Source organism: Lutzomyia longipalpis, chromosome 3 (genome assembly GCF_024334085.1).
Source record: "Lutzomyia longipalpis isolate SR_M1_2022 chromosome 3, ASM2433408v1".
NCBI lineage: Eukaryota > Metazoa > Arthropoda > Insecta > Diptera > Psychodidae > Lutzomyia > Lutzomyia longipalpis.
Genome location: NC_074709.1, coordinates 7,735,559 through 7,749,382, shown reverse-complemented (window position 1 = coordinate 7,749,382; position 13,824 = coordinate 7,735,559). Strand labels below are relative to the sequence as shown.

The window sequence follows — 13,824 nt, the reverse complement described above, 5'->3', positions numbered from 1 at the left end:
CTCTGAATGAATTAATTAAAATTTTAAAAGGTTTCATTCAAAGAATTCTCCAATAACGGTGTGAGAATATAATCCACCAATGCTGTGGTTATTTGGGAGTTAATCAGAATTGTTCAATGTAATGAAAATCCAATAAATGAAAATTATAGAATTTATTGGTTTTCCCCAAATGGCGAGATTATATCACATAGTCTCAACCATTTTCACATATGTGTATTTAATACATAATATACAAATTACTAAAAGCTCTTACTCTGCTCTCCGCATCCTGAACTGGATTATGCAGAGGATGACAGAGCGGGAGATGCAGAGGGAGTGAATGAGAGAGAATGTGGCTGTATGGCCTATTTAATTCTATTGATTTTCCCGTGGTTTGTTCACACGGAGACACACAGATTGCTCATTTTGGGGGATGTTGTCAAACACAACGAAACTATAACATTAAAATGTATGTCTGCATTTGAAATTTGATACATTGTGCACAATTTATTAAAAAATAAAAATTAATAATTAATAATTAAAATGTAAAGTGGAAAATTCAAAAGAAAAATTAATGTGAATTTTATGTAAAAGTTTATTAGATTTTGGTGTAAGTGATTATGGGTTTTGTTAAGGGTATTTTGTGTCTTAAATCATCAACAGATTAAAGCCTTAACTTGTGACAATGCTTTAGTTCCTGAACCTTCATTCTGTTATATTACTTCCTGTCTTTGTTTGGGAAATTATCTCTTGAGGAAAATTCGTGAATTTAGATAATACAAAATTGGAATACAATTGAGCTATAAATTAATCAAGAGAAAATCCCTCTACAACAGCTAAAATAGACTTGATAAGTTTCTTTGCGGGATTAATTTCAGAGTCTCAGAGAATGGGAAGGATCAATCTTAACTTTTTGAATTTATATATAAGGATAATGAATCGTTATTTAAGGAAATTTCTTGTAAATTTGAAGTATTAGGAATGGTTTAAAAGTATATTACGAGAGAGTAAAAAATTGATGAAGATTGATCTTTTCAAAATCGAAAGTTTTTTATTACTTCAATGTGAATAAATTAAAGGTTTTTGAAATTATTCGTTAATCAATTTTGATCAAAAGAGTATTTTTCTGAATGTAAATTACCTTTTAGTTCTGAGGTAGATAGTTGTAAGGAAAAAGAAAGGTTTAACGTTTTTTAATTCAGTTCATATCAAGAATACATTTAAGCTTAACCAGATAAGAAAAGAAAGGGTCTTCCGCCAATCACAATGAATGGTAATTTTGGTACTTTTTAGGTTTCGTGTCCATTCGTTTCTCTTCGTTCATTTTCGTTTTTTTTTATTTTTCTTCATATTCCTTTGATCTCTTTCGTTTTTCTCCGTTTTTCTTCGTTTTATTTATACTTCTTCGTGTTTCTTCGATGATTTCTTTCACCCCATGTGTCCAACTCATATAACCCCGTAAAAAATAATTTATTTTAAAAGTTTATTTCACAACAACTAATAAAAAAATTTAAATACAAAAATTAATCGATTTCATGGATAAACTTGAGCAATTTCACAAGAACTTTCACAGAACTTTTAATAAACGTTGAATTTCGTGTGTTGAGATTAAAATTTTGGGCATTTGAAAGGCTGAAAAAATGAGGTTGAGGACAATGTTTCTGTCGTCTCCTTATGATATTGTTTCACGACAGAAAATCAATAATTACATGAACTTCCCATGGCTTAACATAATAAACGGTTATAAATGAAACTCATCCTCACAGTTAGAATTTTATGAATTTCTTTTTTGACTCCTTTGCCTATGTTATATACGTACAATTCTCCAACTAAATCACATTCCATACTTTGCGTGCATGCTTTCGGAAGTTTTGGACCTTTAATAGTACCTATGTATACATATGTATATCGTCAATTACATATGCGCAAACTATACATAATACTTTACCCTTTATTCTTTTCTATAGTCAAGGTTGCTATGCGGAAACTTTTATTCATCTACTTAATTCTATTCATATACGTATTAATGTTCTTTTTTTTATTAGACTTTTGTGTGGAAATTATTAGGTCACTGTTGACCTAATTTTCATCCATTGATTTTATTTATTTTTTAATTTAAGAATTATTCTTTTAATTTTTTTTTAATAATGGAAAAAAAAACTTCTAGCTGCCGAATGTGTTAGAATGATTTTTGTTCTAAACCACAGCAATGTAAATAAAATATGAGAAAAATGTACATAACGTTTGAAAGAATTAAATTGTTGCCAATGGTAATTAATGACGCCAAAAATACGCCACGAAATAGCAGAGGCATCATTCTGCTGATCTGGCGTATTTTCCCTTGCCTTGCCAAAGCAATAGAAGCTTGAGAAATGTTGTGGACTGTTCAAAAAGTTTCTTTCAAAGTTTCCTTTTTAATTTAAAAGACTAAATTATTTTTATTAATATTTTAATAATTAAGAACTTTGTCTAGAATATGTAAGACCTTTCTCAAGAGCTTTACGCAGCAAAAAGCCATGAAAATTGAGAGAAAAAAGAACAAAAGTTTCGGTAGACTTTGAATGAAATTCATGAACTTTTCGAACGATCCATCTTCTTCATCTACATACATACAAATTGCAGATACTTCGTCTACATAGCTAAAATTTAACAATTAACCAACTGGTACTATATTGTAGGACGATATTCCTACATGGGCTAATAACTACCCTTATTTGAAGAGCTAACGGGTCCCGAACTGAATCGGACGAGCAACAGTGGGCTACTGATACCTATGAGTGCCTGATGAGCGGCATAGAGCTAACGACTCATCTCACTCTTTCACCCAGAGCAGTCCAACCCTTGACACACATAGTGCCACAGCTCAACATATAATACGGTAGAAGGGTTTCTCTACCGGGGCACATAGCATTGTTCTACAATATGTAAATACTTGAGTTTGGGTCTATTATCTCAACAATTTTGTTCTCTGGTCGTTTTTTTTGTTTTACTCTTCAACGCATTTTATATACATTTTGGTGTGCGATGATGCCAATTCCGATACTAAAGAACAACTGTTGGTGGCTTAGATAAAAGCAGGAAATTCTGAATGGCAAAGTTATAATGTAAATATAGCGTAAGGAGGTATTTTATAGGGCGCCATTCAAATTGGACTTTTTCTTTAAATACTTAAAATAGAAATTCCTTATTATGTTGAACAGTTGTTGTATTATTTTCTTTAAGAACATCTCCAACATTCACCTCAATTAGTTATTATATTGAATGTTTCAACAGTTAACTATCTGTGAAAACTTTTTAAGGATTATTAAAAAAAAAGAGGTTTTTCTTGATTCTAAGTTTGTTCTTTAACATTATTAAAAAAATTTTTAATAAGGATTTATTTTGAGATAGAATATGTAGTTAGAACTTTTTTCTTGTGGTACACAAATAAAAAGAATTGTGGCTTCTTATTAAAAAGAAATAATAGGAGGCCTATGGGATGTTCAATATTGCAAGGATCTTTATTAGTAGTTTCACAAAAGAAACTGTTCCTGTCTATCGAGAAATTTTTTTTCACCTTTTTTCAATCGTAAAACGTCGAATAAATCACAAAAATAGAATGAGGAGACTTTTCTCTCAAAGTTTTCATCTGTATTCGAACCGAAGACTTTTAAGTTACGAACCAAGAGCGTTATCAATTACGCTATGTTCCTTAATTAATTAAAATTGAAATTAATTAAGCTGACTTTTATGATTCTTCACTTTTTAATTTATATTTTATTTTTTGAAATATTTTTTAAACATAAAAATTCATTAATTTGTTCTTTGCAAATGTCGATTATTCGTTATGTAATCAAGACAAATGTTATCAATTCAATTGAATTTGAAGCAGTTCTTTCCAGAATACAAGGTACAAGTTGACAGAAACCTAGCTTCTACATAATTCCTTAATATTTTATGATATATCCCAAGATTTTAATTGTTTTAAGAGCTTAAAAGATAATTTTTAAGCAGAATTAAATTTCATTCGAATAATTACATTGCACATTGAGCATAAAATTCGCACGTCGTCTCTATCTGATACTTCTTTTTTTTTTTGCTCTTGTCCTATATCCTCATATTTCTCCTTTTTGATGAAAACAAGGATACAGCGCAGGGATAGAGAGAGAGAGATGTGTATAGACTTTGAAAAGGTATTTCCCCATGACACACAGACATGAGCAAATTGGCAATTGTACAGCGCAAAAGAAGGCAAATACAAGAAGTTTCTAGATCCCTCTACGTACATTTTATCCCTGGAGGAATATTGTTTACAAACAAGGATACTTGCAAGAGTAATTAAAATTTTAATGTAATGAAATAAAATGAATTTCTTTAAGCAAACTTTGGAAGAAAGTGCTTTAAAATGAAAGAAATATATAATCAGGGCATTCCTATAGATGAGAGTCCTGAATCCTGAAATTCCGCATGAATAGAATCCCAATATTCTCTTCCGAATATTCCAGAGAGATGAGAATTTCGGGGGATTTCCTCTAAAAGTTGTTTCCAAATGAATTTTGCTAGTTTTGTTTGCTTTTTCCTCTGTGCGATTGCGTAGAAGCACATGCCAAAAGGGAGAATATATGTATTGGTTGGTAGATGAAGAGAAAAAAAATGGAGGGAAAGTGTTGCGATGTTGCCATCTTTCTCATCAAGTTGATCTTCTTTTTTAAAAGTTTTCTTTTCGTTGCAAAGCAAAGACTCCTTCATTCGCCAGCTATATTGATTCTATGGACTTCTCTGTGGCCCATATTTTGCTCCTTTTGCTCCAAATATGTCTCACCAATACATTAAATTTTAGCACATTATGTATCATGCTAATGAAAAAGAGATACAGGGATGGTGTACTAAATAAGTATTCTCTTAAAAAGGGGAAATGTAGAAGTTTATTTAAAATTGTAAAAGGATGGAATTTGCGTTTGTTTTCTTGGTGAAAGAAAAAAACGAGTAATTAACATTGAGATGGATTCTTTGGTACATTCATAGATATTTTTCTTTTACAAATCTTTGTTTAGAATTTTCAAACAACAAAAGATTAAAGGGATATAACTCACAAGGTATAAAGTTTCAATTTATATTCAAATTTCGGGGTTCTGGGTGAAAAACGCCGTAAGGAACTTACTTTGAAATTGTTGGAAAATTTGTGTAAATATTGCCAATACTTTGATATTTTGTTAATGTTTTTGGGGGGGAGTAAAATAGAAGAGTTTAACCTTTGGAAGTTCTCGATTTATGTAAAATTAGGAGAAATTTATTTTAAATAATTGTCTTTAAGAAATAGTTTAATTTTTAATTAGCAAAACGTATTAATTCAACTGAGATTATCTATAAAGTAATTGCAGACCTAGGGAAAGAGGCATACTACGCTTCTGTTAGTTAGGTTGGTAGTTTAACTACGTTGATAATTCGGTAATGTGTCCAAGAATAGGTATTTTTCTAATAAAACTTTGAAAAAAATCGATTTACTTCTGTTAGTATTTTTAATAATTTGTTAGTAACTTTGGTAATTTTACCAACACAGTAATAGTCTTTAGGTTAGATTAGGCTAGGTTTTAGGTTATGGATTAACCAATATATTTTAAAAACATCGTACCTATCAATGGAATACCAAAAATTAGGTAATATTAGTTTTTTTTATAATCAAGTTTTTCCATTCTTCCAATTTACTAATCAATCATTTTACCAAAATCAAAAATTTTCTAAATACGGAAGCTCTTAAAATTTTCTTTTCTGCATTAAATATTTACAATAAAATACGGCTTATAACACCTACTCTTAAACAATGAAAGAAAAGTTATAATGCTGATAAAAATCTAATGTTTTACGAACATAAACTTAAATAGAGTGCGGAAATTCTAAGTCCTCGGGTTGATACTGACGGAAATTTTAATGTTTTGATGATTTAGGATAAATCCTTCCGAATTGCGTCAGCCATTCTAAGTCCATTATGACGTGGTGAGGATTTAAAATTATACTACCTACTATTGAATTTTCTGTTTGTGTATTTTCGCCATTCCTCTGCGTCTGTGTGTAACGGGAGAGAGAAAAAAGAAAGAAAATTTTGTGAAAATGTGTGAGGAAACTTGATTTTCAATTCGGACTGAGAGAATTCAAATGGGGGTAAAAACGCATGCGTTAACCTAATCGTTCTCAATCTTTTGTGATTTATGTGCTTGGCATTGTGTGTCAAAATGTGTGTTATATATACTGTATAGTGCTTTTCTTTTTCCCAATGAGATAAACATTAATACTTTGAGATGCTTTTTCTTCGTGTTTTTTTACCTCTTTCCTCGAAAACATATTTCATTTTCACACATTATACAGGTATTTTATCTTATTTCTTTTCATTAATCATATCATTCTTTTATGATTCCTTTTTCCTTTTTAGAATCCTCTCATTTTTTTTAGAGTATTTTATTGAAATTGTTTCATTGATGAATTACTTAAAAAAAAAAGATTTAGGTGTGACACCTTAAATGTTCTAAAGTGATATTGTTGATGTTTAATGACAGATAAAACGTCTAATCTTAATTATGTGTTAATAATTACCTACGTACTGTGGTGTGTAATTAATTTTTGGGAACGTTCAAAATATAAACGTGCGGAAGAAGAACAACGCGTAGATATTAGGGGATAAATTGGCGAGAAGCTCTGAGTGTGTGGTGTGTTGTAAATGGATAGAAGGCACGTAACAAAGGAGGTTTCGTATCTTCGCATATATAGTAGATTGTATGTAGAGAATATAATAATGTTTAAAACGAGAATGACCACTTTAATGTGGAAATTTACACAAATGCAAAGGACATTCATGCTTTTTATGCTTTTTTATGGTTTTTCATCACACGACTATACGGGAAAAAAGGGGGACGTTTTTTCTTCTCTCTTCCTTTCTTATAACTGTTAGTTATATTTTTGCATTGTTCACAATTCGCGCTACGCGAATCGCTTTTCAAGACGATGTGTATAGTCGATGATGAGGAAAAGGAAGATCCAATCTTTGAAATGCAAGACAAAGAATAAAAAAATCATCCCCTATCTCAAATTCACAAACACAAAGAAAGGGAATTGTTCTTTTTTTTTTAAATTTGAAATGGATTTCTAGAATGGATTTTTGATAGAGAAATACTTGAGGAAAATGTAGGTACAGGCACCTACTGAAAATAGTGGAATTAAGGAGCTTTAAGTAATATTAAGTAAAGAAATTTAACAGTTAAGTCAGTACCTAAATAACAAAAAATAAATCATAGAAAAAATTTATACGAAATATCTAGGCCCACAGTAGTCTAAATTCTAAATATTAAGATCTAAAAAATAATATTATTGTTTCAAATGAAAAAAAAACTTAGGTTCTAAAAAAAACTTTCTTAACCTTCTTAACTTCAATTTATCCTATTTAGAGAAAATTTAGAGTTCTAACTTTAAATTTAACGTTTAACTTTGCAATTTAAAGATCTTAAGAAAATGATATTGATTCTAATTGAAGAACTTAGGGCCAAAAGAAAAATCTGGATCTGAATACAACATTTGAGTTTTTGGATTAAAAATTTTTCTTATTTACAAAAATTTTAGGGGCCTGTCTTTGATTTATTGATCTAAAGAAAATATTACAGTTCTAATTAAAAAACTTACAGATTAATTGATTCTTTTTGAATAATATTTTCTTTAGATCCCAAAACATAAAACAGGACTCTGATTTTTTTGTAAATAAGAAAAAATTGTTGATCCAGAAACTCAAATGTTGTATTCAGATCCAGAATTTTCTTTTGGCCCCTAAGTTTTTCAATTAGAATCAATATTATTTTCTTAAGATCGTAAAATTTCAAAGTTAGACGTTAAATTTAAAGTTAGAACTCTAAATTTTCTCTAAATAAGAAAATCAAAATTTCATTTCTATGAAATTTCAGAATTTTATTTTATTTTTTTTCTCTGATTATCCTTTTGCTCATAGTGAGAGAACGTCCTAAAGAAAAATTGAATTTCCCAACATTTTCACATACATAGTGTACCCCAATGAGATGTGAGAAAATGGAATACTTTCGATTGTGAGGAATTGGCAAATGTTCCTGAAAAATATTTATACATAGATTGTATTTGTATATACATAGTTCTCTCAGTGAATTATGTATATTTGTCTACATAATACACACATCACTGCCTACTGAATTGATAAAATTATTTGGGTTTTCCGTCTTGATTGTTTTTGTATGTATTAGTTTTGATTTGAGAATCTACTCTACATAGAGAATATCCTACATTGTGATTCTCTAGGGCTAAATGGTAAAATTTTCGTGTGTGCTGATTTTCCTGGTGATCTGATTTTTCTTCTTTTCTCTCTCTATCTATTCTGATGTGTGCAAATTTGATGGGTCATAATGTTGTTGTGTATGTTTCGTTCATCTCATGTGTATGTGCACCGTGAAAAGCGGGGGAAAATGTATGTTTCGCGGAAAATTCTATGAGACTTTCTCTTTCTTCACCTCTGTGTTTTCTTCTGCTGTGTGTGTGTGTGTGGTACTGGGCAATGGGATGTTGAATTTTCATCTACAAATACAACTTTGCTGCTCAAAAGAAGAATTTTCCCTCTTTTCCCACCTCGTATTGGGGATGAGCTCTCTCTCTTGCTCTCGTGAAGTTCTTCTCTTGCAATTCTCGCAAAACAAAAGTGTGTCAGACAGAATTTTCCCCTCCTTGATGATGGTGACAGCCTGGCAGGCAGTTTAAGTCACATAGAGTGAGCATACATACATAGAGCATTACGTACACGGCATAAAGCATAGAGTTCTCGCCTATAGAGCGAGAGGAAGTTACGTTTGAGAGAACAGGAGATTTGTTCGGGCCAAAAAGGAGAGAAAATCAGATTTTCCTCGCTATGTGCCCGAGACCAGCCAGTTCGATCGGCGCCTTCATGAAGGCATCATCATACTCTGATGTGAAGACATTTTGCAACTAAAATATTATATTGTGTTATAAATCCATACAACGGGAAGCTTTTTATTTCAACCTTTTCACCTGCTGTACAATCATGTTCTAAAAAAAAAAGGAAATTAAGGAAAATTCAAGAAGAAAAACAAAGCAAAATTTCAAAAGGGAAAAAAGTAGTGCATAAGAGAAAAAATTTAAAATATCATTTTGTGCAAAGGAAAATCACCCGCGTGTGTGTATGTGTGTGGAAAGGATATCGAAAAGAAAAGAGTGTGTGTGTGCGAGGAATAAGTAAAAAAAGCGAGTTATATTGGAAGTTTTACCTTACACCGTGAAAAGGAGGACACACGCAGATGTGAGAAAATCCATACTTGTGACACCATACTGTGTTTTCAGGCCCTCTGTGTAGCTATATACCAAACATATATTGAAACGTATATATAACATACATTTCTATGTGGAATAATACAACAAAAGAAAGTGCTCCCAAATGAATTTCACAGCAGGAAATGACCTAATCTGCAAAATTGAATATCTATCCTAGAGACTGTTTTGAGAGGGAGAAAAAAGAGTTCTTGTGGATGAAAGAACAAGGAAAATAATTAAATTTTGCACAAATCTCATGAATTATGAGACAAAGAGGAAAATGTGAGATGCAGGATATGTCTTTTTGGGAAGAATTTTCACATTAGAAAGAAAAAAAGGATTTCTCTTGCACGTCGTAGAAAAAATCTTCTTCAACAGCAGTGGTGTGAATGTGTTGCAAAAAAAAAACGAGTAATTCAATAAATTCCATCAGTGTTTGTTCTTTCTCTCACTGAATTTTGTGTGTAGAACACTGTGAGATGGGAAAATAAAAAAGAAGAAAAAAATGAAGGAGATTCTAGAGGAGAAAAACTGAATAAGAAAAAAATGAGAAGAACATCTATAAGCAAGTTGTTGTGTAAAAAGTGTTGAATGAATTTCATTCTTACTGTTGACGAAAAAAGTGTCTATTTTTAAAACAAAGATTTTACTCAACACACCATGTTGGCAATTTTGACAATTGCCCAATAGTGGATGATTTCTAAATGAAATAAAAAAAATAAAAGTTAAAAAAAAAGTGAATTTTGGGGTGAATTATAAAACTTATATCTACATTATACAATATTATTAACATTATAAAATAAAAATCTAATATACTGAAATTATATATATAGAATTAATCACAATAAAAAAAGGTGGAAAAAAAGAAGGAATATATACTTAAAAATAGCTTTAAAAACTTGTTATATTGCGTAATATAGATGATGAAAAAAGACTATATATTTACAATATTAATATTTTACCCAAATTAAGATCGTATTGAATGATAATATTCTTGAAACACAAAGGCTATTTAAACTCTTAATTTATATATATATAACTATATATTAAACATATAAGAAAGAATATCAATAAAATGATTACACTAAAAAGTCTAAGAAAAATATGTGATAGAAGTATGTGATTAGTGCTTACTAAAAAAAAAAATATTAAGCTAATATATGAGTTGTGAACGGAAAGAAAGAAAAGCGTGAAAGTGAGGAAAAATAAATTTAAAAAAAATTTTGAGGAAAATATTATACAATTAAGATGATGTGATTATCCTGCTCTATCCATTTAAATCAATACGGAAGAAGCTATAACCTGAAGAGATCATTTCAATTAAATTAAAATCCATTGAAAAGGAAGTGAACCCAAGTGAACGGAAATGAATTTAAATTCTCCTATCTGGTTAAATAAAAATGTGTAATAAAGGAATGTAAAAAATTCGTGTAAATTATATGCAAAAATTGCTCCACTGCCAATTTTGTATTAACTTTATTTTTAATACTATAAATTAACAATAAATAAATAAAATATAAATTCTAAGACATAAGTGCGTAGGTATGAAGTGAAATATCGATTAAATACATTTTCTTTATCCCTTTTCTAGTGCAGAGAAAATGTGAAGAGAATTTTCCAATATTTTTTTCATTCATATTCCAAATGTACTTTTTGGGTGAAGAAAAATCAGTGTATGTGCGCGTGAATGGTTGAGTTAAAGAGATCCAAAAGACGATTAAGGAGAATATAGAATTTACTGATCTACTCGTACGATTAAAAAGTAAAATATATACCTATCTTCTAAAAAGGAAACTAAGGGAATATTCAGTGTTAATAACAATCTACGATTCTTCCGCTTTGTATACAAGAAATCGCCTAAAAATGTAAGTTTGTTCTCTGTTTTCACATCTACATTTAATAGGGCTATTCACTGTTAAAAAAAATCTTAGAGAATGCGTAAGCGTAAGAAGTGATTTCGAATTTTTTTTTTCAAATTTACGTAATTTTGTTGCATAAATAAAACTTATTGTTTACTTTTTTACGCATTCTCTTCCGTTGTAAATGAACAGTTTGCTTTTCTTTAATAAAACATCGACTGAAGGGATTCCTTTTTATTTTCTAAACTCGATAACTCTTAAACGGAAACTTGTAAAATATTTCGAAATTAAGCGCCCACCCCTTGTCAAACGTATTATGGTTTAAACTACGATCAAATTTTTGTTGCTGTCAAATTTTCTTTCCTGGCTTTTATTGTCATAAATGTTTTTAATCCGATTATGTCCAAAATTTTTATTAATATGCTTCTATTAATAAACATAGAATAGAACATTTGTAAATAAAAAGCTTCAAGAACTTCATATAAATTTCCAAATAAATTCCTGAAAAAATCAGCGGTCATACAGAAAACATAGAAATCAATTCATAGAACATAGAATTACAGAAAGTAAAAAAAAAAACAGTTGTAATGATTTCTGGTTTTAATTTTCGATTTCGGGGGAAGTTAATTTTGCTTCTGATGTGGTTCTAGTGTCTTCTGATTTATCTATGTTTTCTGCGTTTGGTGTGTTCTAGTTTCTATGCATGTGTGGCCCTGCTATATTTAGGGCTCTATTAATTTATTTTTACCAGAAATGATGAAGAGTCAATAAAGGCTTACACTGGCTTTAAACAAAACCGATCAAACACGGTTTAAGCGAATTACGCTGAAACATAGGTTTTGATAAAATGACACGTTATTATTTTTAATAGAATTTAGTAAATTTCAACGAATAAAGAAATATTTCTTAATTTCTTTCAACAAAGGGTTAACAATTCTCAAAATGAAAAGTAGATATTTTTGTTGTAATTTGGCTTCAATCTGTAGAATAGTAAATTTTATTAAATGAAACAAAAAACCGAAACAAACACAAAACTTTTATTCAATTAAACTAAAATTGAAAAAAGGAAATTGCTTTGAAAGTTAAAAGAAAAAAATATTTTTTTTTAATGTTTGTAAGCAAGCTTCCAATGATTCATAAAGGAATTTTCAAAATTTGTTGGGCAAATTGACGAAGAGCAAAGGAATTCGGATGTGGATTGAATGAAAAAAAAAAACTCTAAATTAAATGTGATTTTTTGTTTCATAATCTATTTTCAGATTTCATATATACTACATACATACAGTTATTATTGTATATATATAAAAAAACACACACAACAGTGAAAAAAATATTGTAAAAGCAGCGTGTGAGCAAGGGACGAAGAAGAAAAAAAATAGTTAGGGGGCGTAAGAGGCGAAATAAAATGAATTCTGCTTCAACGCAAATTGCCGTAGCACCAACGACACAAACTACGTCCCCAGCATTACCATCACCATCACCTGGACCCATATCGCACAAAGATTTCCACGAGGAGCCATTGCCGAGACAAAATAGTTTGGGTGCAAGTGGCAATAGACACAGAGTGAGTAAAATTAATATTCTCTGCTTAATTATTCATTTTTAATTTTTTTTAACTCAATCTGATTTCTACGATATGAATCTGAAAATATTTATTTTTTAAATGAAAATATATTGAGAAGATTTTCAAGGGTTGGGCGCTTTTATCCTTTGAAATGATTTCCGTTGTTGTATGATTGTGTTGTGAGAATTGTGAATGAGTCAATGTTGTTGGGATGTTGGTTTTTTGTTTTCTACTGTTGGTTACATTTGAAGCCTAATTATTGAAGAGTAAGAAAATCACTTTTCGCCATCTTAGGTGCGACGCCATCTTGTGATTTTCCGAGTTTTCCACGGAACTGCCCTAAAACACAAAGGTAGGTTTTTCTCAGAATCTACTGGATGGATTTTGATGGGGTAAAAAGAAAATGGAAGAAGACATGTCAGTGGAAAATGTACCGGAACAGAATTTTGGATTTCTATTTTGGGGCTGAGAAAAATGTGATTTTTGTGCACAATTTTTTTTGACGTTTTTTCACTTTTCTCAGCTCCAAACTGGAAATTCAAAATTCTGTTCCGGTACATTTTCCACTGATATGTCTTCTTTCATTTTCTTTTTACCCCATCAAAATCCATCTAGTAGATCCTGAGAAAAACCTACCTTTGTGTTTTGAAGAAAATCTCAAGATGTCGTCGCTCCTAAGATTGCAGAAAGTGATTTTCTTACTCTTCAAAAATAAAAACATTTAATTTCACCAGCTCAAAAGAGACCCCCCTTAATGCAATTTCTTTTAATGTAAAACAATTTCAAAATGAAAACAAATTAAAATATAATATTTAGACATTTTTTGTGTGGTTTCCTGTTTTAACTTTCTCAGAGGGTTAAAAAAAAGTCATTTTTTTTCCACTAATCCCATTCACCCCACTGGAAAATTGTCTTTTTTAAATCTAAAATAACATAATCCAAATTGAACTAGAAAAAAAAAACAAAGCTCTTTATACAGAAATATAGTATTTTAAATCCTCTTTGTGGATGGATACTCTCCCTCTCATTGGTTTTTCCTTTTTTCCACTTTTGAACAATATAATGCACTACCTACCTACCTACATATATAGTACAAATATAGGTAACACTGCATGC

The 13,824-nt window shown here is 30.2% G+C and overlaps 3 protein-coding genes across 12 annotated transcripts in view; all 3 read left to right on the top strand.

Moving 5' to 3' along the window:
- Positions 1 to 13,824, top strand: part of LOC129791903 (probable hydroxyacid-oxoacid transhydrogenase, mitochondrial) — a 294,221-nt gene that overhangs the window by 166,153 nt on the left and 114,244 nt on the right. The window lies entirely within an intron of this gene.
- LOC129791802 (liprin-alpha-1) overlaps positions 1 to 13,824 on the top strand; it is a 178,184-nt gene that overhangs the window by 50,116 nt on the left and 114,244 nt on the right. The gene's annotated exons all lie outside the window — the stretch shown is intronic.
- LOC129791783 (protein encore) overlaps positions 1 to 13,824 on the top strand; it is a 45,841-nt gene that overhangs the window by 6,790 nt on the left and 25,227 nt on the right. For 7 of the 10 annotated variants that reach the window (XM_055830273.1, XM_055830280.1, XM_055830277.1 and 4 more), the window contains exon 3: positions 12,404 to 12,708. The exons of 1 other annotated variant lie outside the window; for it this stretch is intronic. In XM_055830273.1, coding sequence (XP_055686248.1) covers positions 12,550 to 12,708 — 159 coding nt within the window. In that variant the 5' untranslated portion in view covers positions 12,404 to 12,549. Of the gene's footprint in view, positions 1 to 8,307; positions 11,151 to 12,403; positions 12,709 to 13,824 lie in introns of those variants that run through there. 2 more of the 10 variants (XM_055830272.1, XM_055830275.1) reach the window with 2 other exon arrangements.